Here is a 25,695-nt window from a genome sequence, read left to right as displayed (position 1 = left end):
TCTGATTCTAACCGAATCTTGTGTTATGAACTGTTTAGTGACCTGTTGGCCTGAAGTTAAAAGTGTATGTAATAAAAAAAATATGAATGGAGTGGAGAATGTGGCTGTGTAAAATGCTTACTTAATGAAACGTTGCATTTTTGATTATAAGAGGATCTTTGTACTATTTGTCGGCTTTAGTAAGGAAATTGAATAAGCGGTTTTAAGAAATTAAAATCTAATAACTCTATTTATAAAGCTAAGACTGTTTATAAAACTTAATATGTCGCCTGTAATAAAATATTAAATTTATATCATGCGGCTGGCGCGGCGACTTAATAAATTATAGTCTAAACAATCACCCTCTCCTTCGATTGCTTCGCAAAATGAAGATGATTTATGCTAAAGTAGTACTAATATAATATAAATAAATGTTTATAACAATATTATTATTATAGTCGGAGGCACTCTTAACGTGTGGGTTCAAAGGTCAAAACTGTAAAATATCAATTTTACATGAGTGAAACCTGTACACCATTTCCAAAAAGAATTAATGAACATAAATACTAGTAGTAAAAAGGCTGATTTAGTTACATTTATGGCGAGACAAACAAAGGACACAAAAAAAATATTATTAGCAGTATAAAAGGAGCAAGTTCAAAAATTAATATTTTATAGACAGTTTTTTTCGAATCGTACGGCCACTCCATTTTATGATTGCCTGCATACTATTGTATATGTGTATCATACGTTAAAAGTATAGAAAGCGAATACTGCATTACTTACTTATTGGATTAATTGCTTACCTCAAATTAATCCAATTATTCATGCCGAATCCAGTGCTGAAGAGATGGTAAATGCTAAATAGGTAAGCATTTTTGGACATACAAAAATCTGGGTGCAAAATTATGAATATGTAATATTATTTATAATATTATATGTGCATATAACAAAAATTATATGCACACCAATGCCTCATAAAAGAAACGCCGCGTGCTAAACGTTTTTAGTTTTTATGCTTGTCCAAGTAACTTCCCCTAAACTATACCTTCGCATATAAACTTTGGTCCTCCTGACTAACCAGACTTAGGTACACCTGATATTTTGTGTTTTTTTTTTTTAAGAATTCCTTTAAAGCTCTTCACGAGACCTAAACGTTCCAAACGAGTCCACACGAATACTTTTATAGCCAAATAACAAAAAAATTGTATCTTATCACAATTTATCGTGCGGCATGTGCATTCGTGAAGATTCAACACGAATTGCAATAAATTTAATCGTGTGTCACGCCTAAAAGTTTTTATTTTTCACTTGAACATGACCAATAAAAATAAATTGTATCTAAAAAAAGTCGTATATAACACCACTAATTTTTGTTAAACTGCACCAATTGATTTTTCGATTATTTTGCTTTCGCAAGTAATCAAAATGATACTTTTTCAACTTTCTTGTGTTTTAGTGGTGCTCATCCAGTTATCACAACAGGTAAATTAAAAAAAATTTTTTTTTTTCATTATATTTAAACTTTCATTTGTTTATATTGTACTTAAAAATGGTATCTCATAATGTTAAATCTTAATTACATTTCTAATCTGATGAAAAAATCAACTTATTTTTTACCTATCTATTGATTTATAATACCTTAGAAACGGAATATGTTATGGTAGCAATAATACCTGCTATCACACCTAGGGCATGATAAGCGGGCATTATGATAATGCCCGGAAATTTTATTGCTTATTCAATTTTATTTCTCTCAGAATAAAGAATAAACATCAATTTTATACAAAAAATAATGTTTCTATACTAAAAATTAAACTTTATTTCCAAAATAAAAATTACAATTTTGAAATGTCCCGGAAAATGTAGCTGATCCCACTATAGAATGGTCGGTGTTTTTTGAGATGGTAGAGGTGGCAGCACTAACGCTATTTTGTATAGTTTGTAAATTGTCCATTAAAGAATTTTCAATAGTTGATACGGAATTAACCTCGGAATTAACTGGATTGGCAATCATTTTGGCTACTTTATTTTTGGATGAAATACTTTCTTCTATATATCCTTCAGCTACTGAAGAGCATTTCCATTTCCCATGTTGTTTTAGCATTTCAAAAGAAGCACCTGCCTCAACAAGTAAAGTTGACGATGTGCGACGCAAACAGTGGCCGGTATAAGCTTCTGCATTATCCAGTTTTAAAAATTTTGCGATCAATGTTGGCACGCTTCCTATGGTATTTTTTCCAATAGGTTGTACTGTACAGCGACTCTTTCTATAGGTAAGAAAGAATCTTCACTCCTTTATTCCAGCTGGTCTTAATGCTGCGTACTTTTTTATTAAATTTAAAACGCCTAAATCTTCTTCAATGATCTTCAATCTTCTTCAGTAAAACTTTTTGAAGTTGAAGTTTTAGTTTCTGGTACCTTTATAACCAAGACCGTTCCTCTATCTTCAATATCATCAATGGTCATTTTGACAACTCATCTCGTCTTAAACCTCCAAAAACATCCATTATCTATATGACTTTGTGTACCAAGTAGATATCATCAGGAGCCTTCTTAATAAATTTTATTATTTGTTCTCCTTCCAAAACTTTAGACTTCTTCGGGATATATCCTTTCGACTTAACTTAAAAAAGATATGAGACGATGGTATTGCGTTATGTCTATATTTTTATAGACCATTAACGTATAGACCTTAGGGTAGAATACTTGGTCCAGAGAGAGTTCGGACTGTATTTTTTTCCGACTAAAAATATTAAAATTTGTTAAACATATGTACCTATTAAAATAAAATCAATAACTTACCAGTTCCTGAAATTCCTGAAAATCCTATATTTTGTGGAATTTCTTCCATTTTAAGCAAAAATTTAAACAAAAAATTCCAACTGACTAACTGACAGAAACATCAAAGTCAAACTTAAATAATCACTGCAAGTCACTTGATAAATTTCTGTAGGTAGGTATGTACAGGTAGACCCTATTTTTTAATTAATATTAAAATTATTTTTGTTCATAAAAATCAATTTTTAGGTAAAACATAAAGCATTGTATGCACCACGGGCATTGTTAGACTCTAATGCCCATCAGGCAGAAACCTACTATTTCCACCTTTCGGGCATTATCGTCCTTACAATGCCCTTGATACATAAATAGCTATTTTATATTTATGTATGTTTTTATTGACTAGGCCGCAATTGAAAACAGAATTGTTAATGGTCAGATAGTAAAATCTATAGAAGAATATCCATATCAAGTGGCGCTATTTGAAAAAACTTCGATAAATGATTATAAATTCCAATGCGGAGGATCTATTATATCAAAAAAATATATTCTCACTGCACAGATAAAAATGACTTCTTATTACAAGAAAATATATTATCTTGGCTGTTAATTATCTTTAATTAAGGATATACATTTAGTTCAAACTCACGTTATCTTGTCAAAAGAGAATCCACGTTCTTCGCATTATTTTCTAATTATCTTAGCGAATTAGATCTTTGCTATTAGACAACTGTCTTTAAGAATAAAATTATGAATTTATCGATACTTGTTTAAAGAGTACGTTCTTGCTTTAACGTCACAGGTGCTTTGCGTTGGGTCGCGTAGGTATAACCCCGGTGTTTTCCCTTTGTCGGGACTTTGTCTTTACAAACTTTGACGCGGCATTGTCGACACGACACGACGTATAATTGCATTTTTGTGTGTGAATTTGGTGTTTTCAACATGGACAACATGAATTTTGAAGTTGAAGTAAGTGAAGTTTTCTCTTTTTTAAAGCGGAATGCTTTGGAACACTTGTGGCCTGTGTTTGAAGGTATATTTATATTATCAATATATGTGGTTTTTATTGTTTTTTTTTTTAACTTCTTTTTTTAAATTATACCGGTACCTATATGCGTGTGTAGGTTTAAAATACTCAGTAGGGCTATAATGCATTTTTTGCTTTCTTATAGGTATACCTAGATTAGTTTATCAATAACTAAATAAGCATGCATTGATTTTTAAAAGCTTTTGTGTAAATTATTATTGTATCTTAAACAAAATGGTGGACGTTTGCGTTAAAATATTCTTTATAGAAGCTAATATAGCTATAGCTATTTTCACAGGGCAGTCCTGAACTAGTCCGGGATTGTTATCCTAAGTTTCGATTGGTTGATGATAAAATACGGACATATTAAAACCAATAAAAATACAGGAAAAGACTAGGAAAAAGAATCCCGGACAAGTTCAGGACTGCTCCGCGAAAACCGCTATAAATTTTTCTAAAAGAAGAAAATATAATCTTAGCAAAAGAGAATTTTCTTACTTTAAAATTAAAATCTTGAAGGAAAGGTTATGTACTTTAAATAAGATAATTTTAATAATAATTTATTTCGAGCTAAGAATCGTACCATTTTAGGACAAAATAAATATCCTTGGCGCAAACATTTATGTAACTAAGTAGTGTGAAAAGTAATCCTTTTTTATAAAAATATACGTTTAATTTTTTTCTCTTATATCGAAAAATATATGTATAATATACAGTGTGATCGTAATAGTAAGGAATAAATTCAATGTTTATATTAACGATATAATATTAGTATGTATTTTGTGAAACTTATGACTTCTATAATATAAAATAAAAGTGTGTTATTAATATTTTATCTTCTTTTCTTTTTTATATCCTCGAAAAAACCTCGTAAAAAACGCTATAAATTTTGCTTCGATATTTAATATTGAATGCAAAAACTTATTTAAGTGAATAAAATATAAAAAGTAAAATCAAAACAGTTTATGAAAAATGAAAACATAAGATACATTTTAATAAAAAAATACATAATTATAAAGGGGCTTTAAATACAATAAAGATATTATATACTTGTCATCCACAAAAAAATTTAACAGTCGTAATCCACAAAAAAATTTAAAATTGTGTGAAGCTGTCTAAGTACCTTTATAATTAATATTATAGTGTTTTCTGACAGGCTTAACTTAATTTTATATTTTTTTGTGAGTTATATTACGAAATTTCGAAAAGTGATCTTCCGAAACCGAAATAATAATTTTTGGGTCAAGTAAATAATTTCTTAATACAACATATTTAATATTTGACGTAAGAACTTAATGATCTTGTATCCATTAAATTTTTAGATTTTAAGCCATTCATTTATTCCCGTCAAAGAAATGTCTTTCAGACAAGTACATTTATGTACATATGAGAAGATCACACGTTTTGAAGTTAAGATTAAGACTCTTGTACCAAAAACATAATGACCTTGGGGAGAGAAAATTATTATTTTTTCTTCTCTTAGACCAAATAACTAAATAATTTGCTGTTCTTACAATTAGGACATATTTACTTAACAATTCAAAATAGTAGTAGACTAAAGCTAAGGATGTGGTAAGTTTTTCCTAAGGTAATATTCATTTGGCTATATCCAAAGACATGGCGGCCTTGGCTTAAACTCGTTTTACTTTACGTTAAGAGATCCTTTTTATCTGTGTGCCGCTCATTGCGTAAGTGTGCCTAATACAACGTAAGTATAATCTATTACTCTAAATAAATGCAAAAATTATTCTAATTATTTTAGGCAAACATTACCAGCTGAACATATATTTGTTATAGCGGGAAAAACCAGTGTAGCCAAATTTGATAGGCAATTAGCACACATACCTAATAAAATAATAAAACATTCAAACTACAATTTAGAATTTAATTCCGATGGATCATTATTAAACTCAACAAATGATATTGCTCTAATAAATCTCAAGGAGCCTTTGGAATACTCCGAAACAATTAATAAAGTCAGGTAGCATTATCATCTACCTAATAAATTAATTTTACCTTTTAGCAAATATTATTTTGAACTATTCCAAACATATAAAAGCATTTTTTAGGTTACCTAAAAAACATCAATCAATTTTCTTGATTTACGGTAAAACCGCTGTAGCAACTGGATTCGGGAGGTTATATAATAATGTCATTACTACAGATCTATATGCTGTTAATCTTACAATTCCTGAAGAAAATGAATTGAATTTGAAGATTAGTGATAAAATACTTATACTTGGAAATGAACAACAAAGGTAAACTACTTGTTATTATCATGAAGAGTGAGTCATTAACTAAATTCAATAATAAAACAATGTTTCAAACCAAAATTTGAAATTTGACACGCATCTGTACTGTTTCAGAATAATCATAAAAAATACGGTATCTATTAAAAAAGAATCCATGACGTTGTATCCTAAATATAGAATACCCTGTAAATAATTTAATTAAATGAAAAGATGCACAATTATTAAAAGTAATATTCAATATTGGAGTATATTTTTCAATTAATCCAATTTTTTAATCAGATTTTTGCTTTTTAGAACTTTTTAAATGGTGCTGAATGTTATTCTTCATAAAAAAGACTCTTTTAAAATGCCTCTCATTTTTTTGGAACACATTATTAAATTCTGCACCAAAGTATCTATTTAAAAAAAAAAACATTTTTTTCTGTTCTGAGCAGGGCGAGAGCTACTACAGTACTTAAAAAACTTAAATATGTCTATTTCTCTTCCAACGAGCAATTGCGCAATTTACAACAATATAAAACATTTTACAAGAAAAGCAAAACCTAACCTACACTACACATTGCACAAAAATCATAATAATACATGATAAAAACCTTAAAAATAGATAGTGTTGAGTATTCAACCCCGTTGCCGATGTTTTTATAGGCTGCCCTTGGAAATTAAACCCAAAAGTCGTAAATTTAAAGGTGTATTTATTTTCCATGCAATAACTCAAAAGAAACCCAACATAGAACCACTATTTTAGTTTACCAATAAAATAATACGACTTTAATCCAAAATGATACTAAAAACTTATACTCTAATTGACCAGACCTTCAAGTGGCTAAAAATAGAATGTTTACTTGGTGAAAAACGTAGCGAGAGTCCCCCTCTTAAACCCACGACCCAGTCTAAAGCTCGATGCCGACTTAAAACAAAACATATAAAGTATTTTGCCCGCCTTGCGTCTTTGGACCAAGCATAATGATGTCATTGTTGTACTTTTATTTTAATCTCATTTATGAGACTTAACATCCCGCCCCCCTTGAAAGCCTTTCTTTCAACCTATATATAAACCTAAAAATCATCTTAAAACTTCAAACCTAATAAGGTGCTAACATAGCCCTTAAACCAACTGAATTAACCAAATGACAAATATGTCAAACCCTAAATAATAGCTTAACCTACTAACAAATGTGCCTATTCTAATCGACCGTGGCATCTTCAGTAGGCAAAATACAAAGCCTGGATGCCGCCCTTTTAAAAATCCCATTTGAGGTTCTAATGGTCACTACGCGGCACTTATTATCTGCACCCACATGTAGCTCTATTACACGAGCTAACTGCCACTTCATTGGTGGTAGATTTTCATCGCGCACCAACACCATATCACCCACTTGGACTCTATCTCCCTCGCCAGCCCATTTTGTCCTCTGCTGCAGCTGAGTTAAATATTCCTGCGACCGCCGCTTCCAGAAACTCTGCAGGAGTTGCGTTAAGAGTTGATACCGTTGTAGTCTATTTGAACTTACTTCACTTAAGTCTTCTTGAGGTAAGGCGTTAGGTGATGTACCAATTAAGAAATGCCCAGGCGTAAGTACATCGAGATCGTCTGGGATTTCGGATAGAGGCGTAAGTGGCCGTGAATTTAAACAAGATTCCACTTGTGTTAATACGGTATATAGTTCCTCAAAGCTTAACCTTTGTTGTCCCACAACCTTTTTCAAGTGATATTTCGCAGATTTTACCGCGGATTCCCACAGTCCACCAAAGTGAGGCGAACGTGGTGGAATGAAGTGCCACCTAACCGAGGAACTAGAAAAGAAATCTGAAAACACCCGTTGATTTTCCGTTTGTTGTAAAAATTTAAAAAGCTGTTGTAACTCATTATCTGCGCCAGTAAAATTTGTGGCATTGTCAGAATAAATATTCCTACATAGCCCCCTCCTAGCAATAAACCTTTTAAAACAATTAAGAAATGCATGTGTGCTAAGGTCTGACACCAGTTCAAGGTGTGTCGCCTTTGTTGCGAAGCATATACATACACAATGTATGCCTTAGTTTCAACATACCCCCTCCCTCTAGCTTTATTTAACTTTATTGTGAATGAGCCTGGATAGTCCACACCACAATTATTAAAAGGTCTAGCAGGTGTTATCCTTGCTTTAGGAAGATCCCCCATTAGTTGCTGAAAAATCCTTGGTTTTACCCGAAAACACGTTATGCATTTCTTCGCACTGTTCGACGCCCAGATAATGGCCAATATTTAAACCGAATATGTGCAAGTAAAGCTTGCGGTCCAGCATGTAACCTCTTATAATGCTCGTGAAAAAATTATTAACCTTGAAACCCTGTTCTGACTTGAGATTATAACCGGAAATCGTTGGCCAAAATCCAAGTTGGTCTTGGACAATCTACCTCCTACCCTTAACAAGCCCTTCTCATCCAAAAATGGATTTAAAGAAACTAATTTGCTAGACTTTGCTACAAATTCCCCATTTTTAATCATATTAATTTCTGTTTTAAAATCCTGTAGTTGCATACTTTTTATGATATGCTCCCAAGCTGCCTCTAGCTCATCAACTGTCAAAGGCCCTGTTTCACGCAAATTCTTAACCACCTTACAGTTACGAACAAATCTCAAAGCAAATGCTACAGACCTTTGTAGCCGAAAAAATTTTGAAAACCTGTCAAAATTAAATATTGACTTAATTTTCGATTGGTTTATTGCAAATACCTGTCTCACTACCCTTTGCTCGGGTATTTCTTCCACATCGAATTTTTCCTTCATAGGCCATTTGTTTTTTTTCTCCATTAACCAACTGGGCCCATTCCACCACAGTTGATTTGTTAATAAATTATCGCAATCAACTCCCCCGGATATCAAATCGGCAGGGTTGTCCTTCGATACTACATGAGACCAGGCGCACCCCTTAGTTAGACCTTGAATTTCCGAAGTCCTATTCGCAACGAAAGTTGTCCAATTGGAATGTTCTCCTGATAGACAACTAAGTACAATTGATGAATCTGACCATAACTTAACTTCCAAAGGTTTAATATAAATGGACTGTAAAACCGATTTTATCAACCTTGCTAAAAGAAGAGCTCCACATAGCTCTAACCTTGGAAGGGACACAATCTTCAAAGGAGCAACCCGCGACTTCGAACACAACAATCGTACATGATATTTACCCTCTTTATCAATTGACCTTACGAAAATACAAGCCCCATACGCCTTTTGAGAGGCGTCGCAAAATCCATGGATCTCCATTCTTGCTGCTTCCTTACACGAGACGTGCCTTTCTATTTTAAACTCAGATAGCCTTTCAAATTCTTTAATTAACTCTAGCCAAGTCTTTAGAATATCCGGAGGTAAATCCTCGTCCCATCCTATGTTTTCCTTCCATAGAGCCTGCAACATTAATTTTGCCCGTATAATCACCGGCGAAATTAAACCTAACGGATCAAACAACTGGGAGACCCGTGAAAGAATAATACGTTGTGTAACCCCTTTTGACTCGCATGTATCACCAACTATTAGAGCATCAAAGTGCAAAATATCCGACTGGTGATTCCAATAGATCATCAATGTTTTCGCTGAGCCTTCACCCTGTGCAATATAATGATCAATTATTTGATGTTTCTCGTCAACCGAAATTACCCCTGGCCTATTTGAACATTATTTTCTTAGATTAAATTCCCCTTCAGATAATAAACGACTAATTTCTGTCTTTATAAACGCTGCTTCTTTTATGTTACGTCCCCCACTTAGTAAATCATCCATGTAGAAATCTTGGAGTATAATCTTCTTAACCTTAGAGTCCACCTTCGAATCTGAATATGCCAACTGCTGCAAACACTTAACCGCTAAATACGAAGACGAACTCATACCGTAGGTGACTGTATTTAGTTGATAATACCCTATAGGATCCTCCTTACTAAACCGCCACAAAATACGCTGCAAATCCCTATCCTCCTGTGCTACCCACACCTGCCGAAACATTTTCTCAACATCTGCCGTTATTACAACATCATGCAACCTAAAACGCAAAAGTATAGCAAAAATATCATCTTGCAGTTTGGGCCTATCATCAATTTATTATTTAAAGAGACACCGTTACTAGTAGGGGCGCTAGCATCGAATACTACCCTAAGTTTAGTAGTCAAGGAACTTTCTTTTACCACGGCATGATGAGGAAGGTAAAATGTTTCACGCCCTTGTACGTTAATTTTATCATCCTCTATCTTAGATATGTGACCCATCTCAATATATTCCCTTACAAACTCTGAATATAAGCTCTTTAACTGATCATCCCTTTCAAACTTCCTTTTCATAGAAGTGAACCTTTTAAGTGCCATATTTAATGAATCCCCTAACTTTGCTGACCCCGACCTAATTGGCAACTTCACAACAAACTTCCCACTATTTTGCCTAGTTGTTGTTTCCATAAAAAACGCTTCACATGCCTTTTCTTCCTTAGTCAACCACCTTTCCTTACCTACTTCCTCTAAAACCCAAAATTTTTCCAATTGTTCTTGGAGTGCCAAAGAACTCAAATTGCAAGTAGCCTGCACCGCTGTGCCGTCTTGAAACCCAATTGGCCCTGCAATTATGTACCCTAACCTTGTTTGTTGCATGATAGGCATTTTTTTTTCCTAACGAGATTTTTCCTACGTCCAAAATGTCCCAGAATATAGAAGCCCCTAATAAAATGTCAACTTTGCTTGACTTGTAAAAAGATGTATCCGTCAAAACCAAACCCTCCGGAATTTTTAAACTACCCATATTAATGCCTTTCGATGGAATGCTATTCGAAATTCGATTTATAAGTAAGAACGTACCCTCTATTTTGTAATCCGATACCCTAGATAAAATTGTAGCCTTTATTGAGTGCGAAATATTCGTAATACCCAGACCGATCCCTAAAATTGAAATATCTATTTTCTTTTTTGTAAGCCCTAACCTTTCTCCTAATTCCTTGGTCATGAAGGAGGATTGCGACCCTGAATCTAGCAATGCCCTACATTCATGTAAATTCCCAACTTTATCCTGAACCCTAATGATGGCCGTAGACAACAAAACGTCCGACACCGATTCACCCTTATGTACCTGTAAGGTTTCCCCCCTTATGTACCTGTAAAGTAGCAGAGCTACTATGACCCGCAAAAACCTCGTTATTACCTCCTGAATTCAAACCAGAACCTGCGACTTCCCTTTGACCCTGACCCGAGCTTTGACCTTGATTCTGCTCTCCCTGAGCTGCCTCGTGAGCTCACCTTTGAAAACTCTGCTGAGTGGAGCAATGTGTGATGCTTCCGACCACACCGGCGGCAACCCTGTGAATGACACGCTTTTACTCGGTGACCCTGCCTGAGACAGTTCCAACAGAGGTTAAACTTGTCTATAAAATCCCTTTTACCCTGCAAGGTCATTTCTATAAAGCTCCTACAATTTTGCAAATAGTGCTCTGTAGAACTATAAGCAATGTAACCCTTTATTAAAACTAGCATACGAATTTATAGGGGAATGTGTTTTAAAATTTGTCGGCTTTTTAAATTGTTTTACTTCAACCCGCTTTTCACTTGGAAAATTGCGACAAGTCGTTTCTAAAATGGCACTTTTATTAGAAATAAATTTTAAAAATTCATCCATAGTGGAGAAATTATCCACTGACCCTTGCTTTTGCCATTGCCTGTTCTAGTCACGTTGTCCAACTTTGTCTCAAAAATGTAAATAAGTAGAGCATCCCAGTGCTCAACCCCCAAACCAAGTGATGTTAAAGCCCTTAAATCCCTTCTGATTTCATCGACAAATTTCCGTAAATCGCTGTGATTTTCTTTTACCATGCTTGGAAAATTAAACATAGATTCAATGTGACTCAATGCAATTAATTTTTTATTTTCAAATCTATCTCTAAGTAATTTCCAAGCCTCCCTATAATTTATCTCTGAAACCTCCAAAGAATGAATTACCTCAGCCGCGCTTCCCCTAAGAGCCCCCTTTAGATAATAAAACTTTTGTATGTCGGACAAATTTACATTTGAGTCCATTAAGCTTTTAAAAGTGTCATTAAACTCCGTTTGTAGGAACCGTAAAAATGAGGTATTTCCATTGCTAGAAGCTTTACATCAGGTTTTGATGAGGTACCCCTATTAATTTGTGTGTTAAGCACACCCTGTATTTGCGCACCCTGACTCTGAGAGCCCCCGCCTAAATCTGATGATTTTGCCATTAGAATTTGATTTAACCGTCCAACAATATTAAAAAATGAGTTACAAAAGTTTTCGCGTTCTTTTGTTTGTTCATCAGACTCGTCCAACTCCTCAATTTCAAATTGCACGTTTTCAAACTCATTCCACCACTCACTCGTCTTTGCCAGACGTATGCTAACCTCCTCGAACTTAGAATTGTCATAATTCTTCAAAAAATTTTCTTGCAATGTTAAATTACGCTTAAGAATTCCACGTTTACGAATTAATTGCTTTTTTACCTCTTCAGGTGAAATTTCAGAAGGTTCATCTTCCCCTTCCTTGCCCATTATGCTTTTTTATTTCTATAAAAACCCCTTTTTGCTAATATCTGCGAATTAAAACCCTTTAATCAGATTTTAGCCTAAGCTGTAAATAGATGAACTATACTGAACCGTTAACATAAACTTATCAATGGCACATGCATGAATAACAACAATTACAAACCCAAGTGAAAACCTTTACAAAAATCATTACAAGTACATACATATAAATTAAAGTCACGACCAAGTAAATAAGTTAATTAGGTATTTGGTACTCACCCTGTATACTGTATACCCTCTTACACCTCGTACTAACACTACACTTTCACTGTTAAAATTAAAACCTCGTGTGTCATTGTTCCCTTTTCCCCCAAATATTTTTAGCCCTTGATTATTTATGTACTTTCAATCCTTGGCAGCCTCCTCCCAGATTAGATACCTCTAACCATATCCGGCTCGAGGACCTTAAATTGTTGAGTATTCAACCCCGTTGCCGATGTTTTTATAGGCTGCCCTTGGAAATCAAACCCAAAAGTCGTAAATTTAAAGGTGTATTTATTTTCTATGCAATAACTCAAAAGAAACCCAACATAGAACCACTATTTTAGTTTACCAATAAAATAATACGACTTTAATCCAAAATGATACTAAAAACTTATACTCTAATTGACCAAACCTTCAAGTAGCGAAAAATAGAATGTTTACTTGGTGAAAAACGTAGCGAGAGTTCCCCCCCTCTTAAACCCACGACCCAGTCTAAAGCTCGATGCCGACTTAAAACAAAACATATAAAGTATTTTGCCCGCCTTGCGTCTTTGGACCAAGCATAATGATGTCATTGTTGTACTTTTATTTTAATCTCATTTATGAGACTTAACAGATAGGGTACTATTTGACTTAAATGTTTTCACATCACAGAATAAATTCACAGAACATTGGCTTTTAACAGTCTTAAAAATTCTATTCTATTAGTAAAATAACCCAACTGATCCGAGTACTGGTTAGCAAGTTTGCTTGCCCTGGTAATAAAGGAATTGGTTCCATAATTGGTTTGGTAGGATGGAATATGGAATGAGGTTGTCTGACGCGTCTGCCTATAAGAAACATGTAGGCCAATTTTACCGAGTATATTTTGGCAGCAAGATCCAGAATGGAGAATGTCATAGAAGACTGACAGGTCATGATGTTTACGACGGGTTTGGAGAGTATGGATATTAAGTTCAGACTCATGGTAGATAACAGGAAGTGGAACATTTCTTTTGAACGCAATGTATCTTAAAAATTTGTGCTGACCAAATACATGAACCATACTCTAGGTGAGAACGAACTAGTGTAAAAGTAAAGAAGCTTAATAGAGGTAATGTCCTAGAAATCTCTAGTGCACCTCTTAATAAAACCCAGCATTTGCATAGCTTTTAATACAGTTGTTGTGACATGAAGAGACAAATTTAACTGGAAGTCTAAAGTTATACCAAGGTCTTTTAGACTAGATAACACTCCCAGAGGAGTGTCATTAATAGTATAAATATGATTAAGCTGGCCTGTACCTCGAGAGAAAAGTATGCAATGACATTCAAGACCATATTATTAGCGGTGCACTAACCAGGAAGCCTATTTAAGTCAAGCTGAAGTTTCAGACTCTACGATAAACCTTAAGGTCATTCGCAAATTTCAGATAGTAGCTACTCATGAAACAACTTCCAATATCATTGATGAAGATGTTAAAAAGCAACGGCCCCAGGTGGGATCCTTGGGGAACACCAGATGGATTTTGTACTTCATTTGATTTAAAATTGCACAGTTTAACAATCTGCCTACGGTTAGATAAGTAGCTTTTCAGCCACAGGGTGGTGCGCCGCCGAGCGGAGTATAGGAAATCCCATGTAAATTTTAAGGAGGTGAATTATTGGCTGCCCTGTACATTTTACAGAAAAAATTTAAGATAAATTTTTGAAGAGACCAATCTGGCAAACCCTCGTGCAAAGTTTCAAAAAATTTTAATAAGGGAATCTTGAATTATTCAATTAAATGTAATTGCAAATTTACCAGATTTTCGGTTCACGTAAGACCAGACACCAGCCACCAGCAAACAATTTGTTATAAGGCTTTGTCAAATCTGACGTACAGCCGAATACAAGAAATATTTTTTTTTTCGTTTTATCAATCTCACAACCTTACATTCAAAGTGAGACACGTTAACATTACTTTTTTATCTAAACTTTTATTTAATATAACGATGAAGTTAAACCAATAGCAGTATCTGAAATATTTTCAATTTATTTTCGCATCAAGTCTATCTGGTCCATTTCAACCATTAAACCTATTGTTGGTAAATTCGAGTGCAAAGACATTGCAATAAATAATTGTAAATGTTGAACTCAGAAGATCGAAAATAGATCCGAAAAAGGAGAGAATAGAACTCAAATAAAGTACAATAACTTTTTTCAAAATAATAGAGAATTACATAAAAACATCAATTAATCAAATGTTTAAACAACCTCCCATTAACAGCTAAACAATATCCTATAACCGATCATAAAATTCATTTCTAACGTTACTAAGTTGATATTGGGAAATTTTATTACATTATAACGAAATAGCGTTTTGTAACTGGTTTAAATCTCAAATTTTACACTTTTATAAATGACACTTTTTAAATGACCCCACATAAAGAAGTCATTCGGTGAAAGATCAGGTGACCTGGCTGGCCAAAGTATCCGGTACCAAGGACCAATAATATTGCCGTTAAAAGCATTTTCCAAGCTCTCGCTAACCATCAGTATGAACAAAGCGATGTTCATTTTCTTAGCTCCAATACCGGCAATTCTGAACATTTGGTTCATTGTTGAGGGTAAATGTACATTCATCGGTAAAACAAATATTTCTTTAAAAACTCCTATCATTATTTGCTCTTTCCATCATTTCAAAACAAAATGCCATCCTTCGCTCTTCATCTCCTTCCTGGAGCTGCACTTGATGTTTTTCGAATTTATACGAATAGTATTTGTGTTTTTTCAAAGTGCGCAATACCGTTGTATGATGTTTATTTACCTTTTGCCCAAGAACCCTCGTACAACCATCTTGTTTTCCTCCACACTCAGTAGAATATTAAGATCTCTGTTCTCTCTTTCTTCGGCTCTATTTTCGATATCCTGAGTTGAACATTTACAATTATTTATTACTGTACCTTTGGACTCGAACTTCTTGACAATCGACAAACCAGAACTGACAAAGAGTCTGAATAGTCTGGAGCACAGGAGAAAGGTGGCTGATCTCTGTTTATTCTACCGTTATTATCACGGTAAGTGCTCCTCTGAGCTGGCAGGCCTGATTCCACCCAGGGCTGTTCCGGCAAGAAGGATGCGTCTTGCAGTTGCGGCTCATCAACATCGAGTCCATCTGCCTACCCCAAGGACGTCGCTGTATCGGGACTTATTCATCTGGAGAACATCTTATTTGTGGAACGGGCTTCCACCTCACATATTTCCCGACGCATACAACCTACAGCGATTCAAGATAAATGCCCACAAATATCTTCGCGCAACACCACTCCAAGAGTGCCTTAGGACTTTCCTCTTGTGCTTGTGTTTACCATAAAAAAAAAATTAAAAAAAAATACGTTTAATAGTTGAAATGGATGGAATGGACTTGGTGGGGAAATAAACTGAAAAAATTTTAGATACTGCTCTAAAACTGTTTCCCGCATAATGCCACTTAATTATGGCTATTTTTTCGTCGATTGAATAATTCATACTTGTTTTCAAATATCGACTGGCACTGATAGATAACTGAAGTTATCTTAAATTTTTTCTATAAAATGTACAGAAAAGCCAATAATTGACCCCCTTAAAATTTACATGGGTGTTCCTATGTTCGGCTCGGCGACGCACCACCCGATATATAGGGAACCGGTAAGGCCATACTTGCTTAGTTTGCTTAACAAAATTGCATGATTGACGCGGTTAAAAGCGTTACTGAAGTCCATATACACTGCATATACATGACAACCCTCCTCAAAAGCCTGGATAACTCAGTAAAAGTGAGAACATTCAGCTCAGTAGACCGCCCTGACATAAAACCACATTGGCTGTCATTAATTACATCACCAAGATGACGCACCAAAAAACCATAAACAATCCTCTCAAAAAGCTTTGGGATAGAACTAAGGATACTTATTGGTCTATAATTCCTGACCTGAGTGCTGTCACCGGACTTTAAGATGGGTGTCACAAAGCTTGATTTCCAAAAGTCAGGGAAAACACCTGTCTTTAGGGGTAAATTGAATAATATAAACAAAGGTCTTGAGATAATAAAGCTGCAATGCTTTAAGAAGATAGGGGGCAACCCATCGGGGCCAGGACCCTTGCAAGCATCCAATGTACTCAGCTCACAATAAATTACAGAGATTGTTATGCCAAACTTAGAAACATTCAAATTATTTGTAATTTGATTCACAGATACTGAATCGTTCCAGTTAGGTGATGCATTGCTATACATTTCAGATAAATACTTAAAGAACAGATTGACTATATCAATGCCAGAACAGCATTTAACATTTTCGTAAAATATCTCTTGAGGGACTGCACTATCGCCTTTTTTATTTATTACAAATTTCCAAAAATTTCGCAGATTCTTCCTAAGAGATTGCTCTGTAAGAAACACATATTCGTCATGGCAGTGTTTTTTTTAAATTTTACATCTTGATCGTAGAACCGAAAAAGCACGATAATCGGCACCCAGTTGTGAGTTCAAAAATCACTTGTGTGCTCTCTTCTTTGCAACTATTAACTCTTTCAACTCTGATGAAAACCAATATGGAAATTTTTTTGCGGAATATTTCTTTAAAAGAACAAAGCAGTCATTACATAAATACATAATTTCATAGAATACGACCGAATGAAAGTCCCTATAGGAACCACAGCCAGTCAGTTCACTTGAATTTCTGTTAAGACCACACTCCACACAACAGTACACTGGAGTGTGATGATTGTCTGTTGGAAGAAATGCAAAATCTGCCATGGAAACATTTACATCTGATGATGGTGCCATTACCAAGTCCAGAATTGAGCCAGTATCGTTTGAAATATGGTTGACCTGAAATAAATTATATAGGGTACAAAGGCCAGATACTGTCTGGACAGACTCGACCTCACCAGGTGATGCTGAGGCCAGAGAAACAGCAGTTGATCCGAGCTCCTCATCCAACCAACGGTAGTGAGGCAGATTAAAATCGCCCACAATCAAAAATTGACAATAAGGGAGTCAGTCCACCAGTCCCTTCAAATCGTCTACGAAAATAGCATACTTGTTAGAGTGGCTTCTGAGCGGAAAATATGTCATAAGTAGCCACTAATAGCTGATGGCTTCCTGAGCCCTCATAAACAAACAGTGCCTCAATTTCCTTACTTAATGATAAAACCCGACTGGTTACACTCTTATGCACTGCAATCAGCACTTCCCCGCCACGAGAACATTCACTAGTAAAAGCCGATCTATCCTTTCGGTATACAGTATAATCGTATAATTGAAGTTCATTATCAAAGTACTTACTAGTTAACCAGGTCTCATTTAAGACAATTATATGATATTGAGAGTTATAGGACACATTCTGGTGCAACAGGTCAAGCTTGTTTCGTAAACCCCTCACGTTTTGGTAATAGACCATCAATTGGAACTGAGGAAGCGGCACATTCAGTTTTTTGAAGGTTTTTGGAAACAATTTTAGGAATCCCTGCAAAATACTTAATAAGTAGATCTTTTTCACCTTTTCTTTGTCTCTCCTTCAAGTTGCGCTTTAACTCATTTAGATCCTTTCTGTTAAAGTGTAAAATCAGCTTCAATGTAGACCTGTGTAGTTCTATCTAGATATCTTTTGCTGCTCAAAACCCTTACTACTTCTTGTTGCTACTTAATTGGACTCTAAGGGACCTATGATTATTCTTATTTTTCTGGCCAACTCTGGTCACACTACGAATCTGTGTTGAACATCTAGTGATACTATCCAGTTAGCCTTTGGCGCGGGTGCTATCATCATTATCCTCAGAAAAATTAAAAAGTATGTTTGTTTGCTTTTTCTGCCGTTCGGACATTTCCTGTATGAGATTATCACTTACCGATGGAGTAGTAGGCAAGCTGGTTGGTTGAGGCTATTGTAATAATTTAATATCGTTCCTGATGCCAGTCAAGGATGATAAGAAAGCAACATTTAAGAGTTTTACCTCTTCTTTAATTTCATTGATCATGGAGCCAAATTCGAAACAATTATCTGTTTTGTTTTTGATATCCTTAAAATTCAGTTTCCAAGTTAGAAACACGATTCACCAAGCCAAATAAGTCAATGAGATTAGGAGAGCAATCCTTACACACGTAAGACATAAATCGACAGGAGAGAATAATAATGTTTTTATTTCCGTAGTACTTATTCCGGTATTCCGGATTTACACAAGATATTTTTGCACAAATCACATGGATATCCAAGCATATCGGTGGAACTCTTAGCTGGTTACTGGAAGACATCTGGTGCATGTGCCACTCATTTTGAGGCGATTTAAAAAATCAATTTTAATCTTGGAAATAGGGGTCGAGAACATAAACCACTAAACCAAAACTAACAATTAATATTCAATTTAGAGTGAAAAGTTCACAAAAATTACACGTCACTATTAAAAGAATTATCAATTTAGAAAATACGCTATAGTCTCATACGCTCAATTATAATAACGATATTTAGAAGATGAACTTAAATATATAACGTTCTATTTGATTTAATCTAAGCATAATAATTTAATTCAGGCATATAAAATTTTTTATATGCTCAGGTCTTTTCAATATCCTATGTTATAAATTTTGATTTTACTTATATACATGTTATTCCATTTAAAATAAGTAACTGTTACATGACATATTTTATACAAATATTTGTTATTTTCGCAGAGGAGTTTGTTACGGTGACTCTGGAGGGCCCCTAGTTGTAAATGGCGTACAATGTGGAGTTACAAATCATTTCATTTCCAGTGATTCTGATACACATGTTCCTGCTTATTGTCATTTAGGAAAACATTTTGTCTTCGCTAATGTCAATCACTACAGGGACTGGATATCCGAGAATTCTGATGTCGATGAAGAGAATGCTGATAATAGTAACCATCTTAAAGAAAGTAGTATTGAACTACAGTAAATCGAAGATATTACAGTTAATCAGTAATAAAATTATTATGATTTTTTTCAAATTTAAATTGTAATAATAATTGCAATAGTGTGTGAGCTTTAAATGTATCAATATTGAAAATAAACAACCTTTAGTAAAAATTACTTAGATTCTAATTTTTTGTAAAATATAATTTTTATTAAATTTTAAAAGGTAATTGGGGGAAAGATGCGGGGGGAAGATGCCTAATCTAAGTATTTTGGACAAAACTCAACAGATCGCGCCACATACACGGCCACGTTGTTATTGTGTTTATTATTTCCGAACTTCTTAGTTTTCGAATCGTTTCAGAACACAGAAAACAAAGAGAGAATAGAAAAAAAACCTAAATGGCAACCTCTGCTGGAGATGGTAGTTCGGATCACATCCACTGCGCGCTACCGTCGGCGTCACGTCCTATGAAAATTAATCAATAAATTAATGCTTTAGTTTTTTTTGGGTAGATGGCGGTCGCGTCATCAGTGATTCACAGAATTGTTTATCCTTTAGTACTTCAGTCGAGTTCTGCTTCTGCTTTTTGACCTAAAGCTAAATTAAAACGGCCCTTACTTAAAATTGTGTGCAAATTTGCTCCAGATTACAGCTATTTTGTGTGTTCTGTGGATTACAGTAGTACAAATAAGTAGTAAAGTTTAGTGGTGAAATTAGAGCCCTATAGAGATCTGCGATTTTTCAGGTAAGATTACTTTTTTTCCCAAGAGAGTGGTGCCGTTTTGTTGTTTTAAATTTACTTTTCTTTATTATCATTACATTTTGTAACTAGGTATATGTATTTTAGTACTTATACAGGGGGTTGCACCGCCAGGCGGGACATAGGAAATCCCATGTAATTTTTAATAGAGTCAATATTGGCTTCCCTAATTATTTCAGAGAAAAATGTATTGAAAAAATTTAAAGAGCACCAAAATATGCAACCTACAAAATAACTTTAATTATTTTTCGTTTGTCCGTTTAGGAGAAACAGCCAAAAATCTTAACGAAAATTTGTCTTTTTTTATTGCCTCGTATTCACAGGTATGCCAGCCAAAATTGATTAGGTACCTTGACAGGTGGTAAACATCAAATAATTTGTCCTAATAAGTTCACTGCATTAAAAGAAAGAAAGAAAGAAAGAAAGAAAATGTGCTATATTACGTAAGAATAATCTTGTGTACAAGCATCCTACAAGCTAAAAAAACAAAACAAAAATACAATTTCAAAAATTGACAAAACAATGAACAAATTTAAACACAAGAAGACAAAACTTTTTGAACATACTTGAATTAAAGATAACTAAATAAAACAATCAATTACTAAATAAAGGTAAACTTGTTGACAAAACTAAAGTAGAAAAAAGGAAAAAAAAACTTTTCAACATGTCCAAGGTTAAAACCTATCATTAAAAAAGTCATCCAGGTTATAATATGCCTTAGCCAATAAAAGCGACTTTAATTCTCTTTTAAATTTCTTAACATCCGATATATGTCTAACACATAGAGGAACATGATTGTACATTTTTTTACTTATGTAAATTAATGAGTTTTTGGTAAGGGAAGACGTAGGAATAGGTAGGGGAACATCATTTACACGACGAGTCGTAAGAAAAAAGTATTAAAATTCTAAATTAAAAAACTCAGCTATCAGTTACAACACTACTGAAGAAAGTGTACTTACTAATAGTTAAATGGTTTTACCAAGGCAATAGTTACCGAGAAATTTTGAATAATAATTTAATTAAAACCACAATGTTATTATGACAACTTAAGTTGGCAATTTACCTTTACTTAACTTTCTCACCTTGAGCGATATCTGTAAGTACGGGGTGACAAAAAAGACGAAATTTTCACCATAACTTTTCGCCAATAACTTCTAAAACTGCAACACCCTGTATATACCCTATACCTTCATCATTTTGTTTCTTAACTACCTACTTAATACTGTATTTTTAATTTTTTTTTTAGTACTCCTTAAAATCATGTTTACTCCTGCTCCTCAATCTCACCGAAAGAAATGTTGTGTAGTTGGCTGTAAGAATCAAGATAGCAAAAGGCATCGATTTCCGAAAAATGAACCTGAATTATATGATATATGGATATCTATTATCAAACCACCCAATTATGATAAGTTAACCCCAGAAAAAGTTTATAACAGATATTTTGTTTGTGATGATCATTTTGAGATGTCTTGCAAAGTGCGAAACACCAAGAGAGGACTTAAAAGAACAGCAGTACCTACAGTGAATGTCACAGGTATATAAAAAATTATCATGTTTAAACTAAAGCCCAGTTCCCACCTATGACTGCCCACCCCAACTTTTTTTCCCCAGGGGGAAAAGTCATGAGTATCCTGTCCACACTATTTTAGTCCGTGCGGTTCACAAAAAAATGCCGCAAATTGGAGTAGAAGCATGTAACTAACCATAGTTGTTATTTAGGCCATTTAAAATGATTTGACCCGCAGCACCTAAAATTTCACCCCATAGGGAGCTGTTTTTACCTCTATTTTGAAAAAAAGGGAAAAAATTTCAATAAATGAATGCCAGAATAATTAAATAACTTTTTGCTTTATATTTTTAAAAATGTATACAACAATCTGTTTAAAAAATATGTTGCCCTAAAAATTTCACCCCATAGGGTCAGCAGATTTCACCCCTATTTTGAAAAATGGCACAATTTTCAAGAATTTAAAGCCATAATAATTAAATAATGTTTCGCTTTATAATAGTTTTAAACATATCTATTTACACTATTGTAGCTTGTATTTGTTGAAAATTTTACCCTTTTTTTCAAAATAGGGGTAAAAACAGCCCCCTGTGGGTAAAATTTTAGGTACTGCGGGTCAAATCATTTTAAATGGCGGATGGCCTAATTAACTATGGTAAGTTTCATGCTTCTACTCCAATTTGCGGCATTTTACCCCATTTTTTCAGGGTGTCTAGTAAGTAATAAACCAAAAGAGGTGATGATAAAGTAGGACATTTTATACAGCATAAGCATCAAATTTCTTGTTAAAAGTATGTTATACAATACTTAGAAACAATAAAGATATATGTATGTTTGTATGTATTATAAACTTTTTCATCAGAAATGACCTTGCCTCTCCTCCATTTAAGTTAATTCTGTGAGGAATTTAATTTGTAAGTCTTTGTAGGTACATAGCAGATATTATAATAATTATTATTAGTAAGTATACTATACAAATAATAAATAAAATATTTTTGATGTTTACGTTCTTTTTGTTTCTTTCAAATTTTTTAATAGATATGTACATAGGTGGGTATTTAAAAATTTAAAAGATTTAGAGGCTAAAATTAATAATAAGCAAAAAAGATTTGTCCAAAATATCTAAAAGAACCGGTGGGCTTATTTTTGTTGGACCTGTATATAAGTCTTAAGATCAGCAGGACATCAGCACCTAAACCCTAGAACCCTGTAACTCCAGGAAAGGAAATTTCTTTATTTCTATTTTTTTATAGTGAAAATTTCCTGATACTTATTCTTTCTCGGTCTCTTTTGTATTCTGCGGTATTCCAGTGAACCGATAATCGGCGTGAATTCAGAAATTAAAAAAGAATCAGTCAGGAGATTTTTACTAGAAAAATAGAAAGAAATTTCCTTTCCACGAGTTCAGATGCTGAAAAGCTAAAAACGTTAAAATTAGTTCCTGATATAATGGTGAAGTTCCGTTGCTATTAGTTCGGATCTCATCCACCGCTTTGAAATGGCGTTTTGTTCCGCAGAATTTTATTAGGCTGTTTTTCTTCTATTCTCTCTTTGTTTTCTGTGTTTCAGAATTCAGTGCACGCAACAGTTCCATAAGGTGCTTTTGTTTTTTTTATGCCGGTAAGTTTTTTACGATAGAAATTACATATGTGATATACAGTGTTAAATGTTTTTGATTTGTGCTAATATAAATTATGTAGGTTTTTGGCATTCATTAGAATACTCCTGTGATATTTTAAAAGAAAAAAAGGATTTTACTATTGTGATTTGGGGCTTTGGCATCTTACACCTAAGGGTTGGGGTAAAATGCCAAGATCCATGTGGGGTAAGATGCCTTATCTACAATGCACTGTAAATTTTGTAAGACTTGTTTTTTCTCATGTTTGTGTCTATTATGGTTATTGATTTCCTTTCAGTAGGTCTAATTAAATAGTTTCTTAGTTTATCTTGTTTATTTTAAGTAAAATGCGACGAACCTACGTCAGAAAATCAACTAGAGGCGAATGGACTGAAGAAGACCTTAGAGCAGCTGCAAATGCTTTACGTCAGCAGCCAACCCAGAGTGCAAATGCGATTTCTAAAGAATATAGAATCCCTCTACGAACCTTGATGAGACGTATAAAGAATAAAAATCTTGAAAAGGGAAGTCTTGGACCAACCGCGTCGTTAGGTATTGAAAATGAACTTAAACTGGTTTCTTATATAAAACGTTTAGAACAAATTGGCTATGCTCCAACTTCAAGAGACGTAAGACACCTTGCTTTTACCTTTGCTCAAAGGAATGGGTTAAAATGTCGATTTAACCAAAAAAAAAAATTAGCAGGCTACGATTGGTTTAAACTTTTTTTTAAAACGACACCCAACCCTAACCATGAGAGTAGCTCAAGGTCGTTCAATTGCACGTTCACTTGGTATGTCTGCCGCAGAAGCAGATCCATACTTCCAAATATTAAACGATACATTTACGACGCTCAATTTGTTTGATAAACCGGCACAAATTTTCAATATAGACGAGAGTGGCTTGCAATTATGCAATAAACCTACCAAAGTCGTGGCCACAAAAGGAGCTAGAGATGTACAGTCGGTCACGAGCTCAGAAAAAGGAGAAACAGTTAGCGTCATCACTTGTTGTAACGCAGAAGGTAGCTTTTTGCCTCCCTACGTAATATTTAAAGGCAAAAACAAAAAAAGGGAGTTTGAAGATAACATGACCCCTGGGTCGGTAGTAGTGATGTCTCCAGAGTCCGCCTATGTGAAAACCAGTATCTTCTCATCATGGAATAAAGACCATTTTTTGCCTCGTAAGGGACCAGGCCCTGCAGTACTGATATTAAAGGGCCATGCTTCGCATTGTAATGACGTGGATCTTTTGGACTTTTTGGCTGAAAATGAAATTGCTGTAGTTTGTTTACCAAGTCACACGACTCACTGGCTTCAGCCTTTAGACCGTTCATTTTTTAAACCTTTAAAGACCTACTGGAATAGCGCATGTAATCAGTGGATAAGAAATCATCCAGGACGTCGAATAACCAGGTAATTTGGTTTAAGTAAATAAGTCTGAAAGAGATTTCTTTGTTTCTTGTCCTTTACAGGTATCAGTTTGGAGAACTATTAAACCAAGCGTGGTCTCAAGCCGCAACGGTTCAGAATGGTGTTCTGGATTTCGGGCTTGTGGAATTTATCCATGTCCAAAGATGCAATTCCGCACTATGCATATGCTCTAGCTGAACACCAAACTGGAAATCCACAGAAAGAAGTGGTACATGTCGATGCAGAAAACTCTGACGAACATAGCGGCGTCGTAGCTGTTGTAAATTTTGGTGATATTGCTCCAATTCCATCCATAGCTGGTCCTAGTAGATCAAACGTTAGAAAACAACACGCAGAAGTCCTTACTTCTCCTGACTACCGCCAAAAAAAAAACGCCAAAAAATTGAAGGAAAACAAAAGAAGCAACAAGGGAAGGCAAGTAAATAAGAGAAAAAAAAACTTATATGTATCTTAAAAAAAATAATATAATTAACAAATACTTAAATGGTACAATAAATGCAACCTTTTTTATATTATTTCCCAATAGTTGAGTGAAAACTTGTCAGTTAAAACAAGCACCTACCTCTTATTAAATTATGGAAGATCATTTTATTAGAAAAATCGAATTTTATGGTGACTTAGGCGTTAGAAAAAGTAAAATGGGATAAAAATAACAACAATTACATTTATTTGATCAATAGAACATTGTCAGGCAAAGTGAAGGGTT

At 34.3% G+C, this 25,695-nt stretch overlaps 2 protein-coding genes and 1 long non-coding RNA gene across 3 annotated transcripts; 2 read left to right on the top strand and 1 right to left on the bottom strand.

Annotated features, from left to right (window-relative positions):
- Positions 1–1,313: 1,313 nt before the first annotated feature.
- LOC126746914 (chymotrypsin-2-like) lies at positions 1,314–19,841 on the top strand. The gene is made up of 6 exons (XM_050455336.1): positions 1,314–1,464; positions 3,167–3,318; positions 5,466–5,495; positions 5,550–5,768; positions 5,857–6,045; positions 19,464–19,841. The coding sequence occupies exons 1-6, from the start codon at positions 1,408–1,410 to the stop codon at positions 19,705–19,707; spliced, it is 891 nt and encodes a 296-aa protein (XP_050311293.1). The 5' UTR covers positions 1,314–1,407; the 3' UTR covers positions 19,708–19,841.
- LOC126746915 (uncharacterized) lies at positions 1,778–3,171 on the bottom strand. The gene is made up of 2 exons (XR_007664025.1): positions 2,785–3,171; positions 1,778–2,725 (listed from the first exon to the last, which is right to left on the bottom strand). It is a non-coding gene; the product is annotated as an uncharacterized LOC126746915 (long non-coding RNA).
- Positions 19,842–23,893: 4,052 nt separating the features above from the next.
- LOC126746947 (uncharacterized) lies at positions 23,894–25,395 on the top strand. Its single transcript, XM_050455365.1, has 2 exons — positions 23,894–24,971; positions 25,031–25,395. The coding sequence occupies exons 1-2, from the start codon at positions 24,310–24,312 to the stop codon at positions 25,164–25,166; spliced, it is 798 nt and encodes a 265-aa protein (XP_050311322.1). The 5' UTR covers positions 23,894–24,309; the 3' UTR covers positions 25,167–25,395.
- Positions 25,396–25,695: the final 300 nt, after the last annotated feature.

This window comes from Anthonomus grandis, chromosome 18 (genome assembly GCF_022605725.1).
Source record: "Anthonomus grandis grandis chromosome 18, icAntGran1.3, whole genome shotgun sequence".
NCBI classification, from domain to species: Eukaryota; Metazoa; Arthropoda; class Insecta; order Coleoptera; family Curculionidae; genus Anthonomus; species Anthonomus grandis.
The sequence above is the reverse complement of the archived record's forward strand: the minus strand, read 5'-3'. Positions and strand labels throughout refer to the sequence as shown.

Coding starts and splice junctions, on each gene's coding strand:
- LOC126746947 (XM_050455365.1), top strand. CDS start 24,310: ATGAGAGTAGCTCAAGGTCGTTCAATTGCACGTTCACTTGGTATGTCT. Junction 24,972..25,030: donor CCAGGACGTCGAATAACCAG/GTAATTTGGTTT, acceptor TGTCCTTTACAG/GTATCAGTTTGGAGAACTAT.
- LOC126746914 (XM_050455336.1), top strand. CDS start 1,408: ATGATACTTTTTCAACTTTCTTGTGTTTTAGTGGTGCTCATCCAGTTA. Junction 3,319..5,465: donor AAAAAATATATTCTCACTGC/ACAGATAAAAAT, acceptor TTATCTGTGTGC/CGCTCATTGCGTAAGTGTGC. Junction 5,769..5,856: donor GAAACAATTAATAAAGTCAG/GTAGCATTATCA, acceptor AGCATTTTTTAG/GTTACCTAAAAAACATCAAT.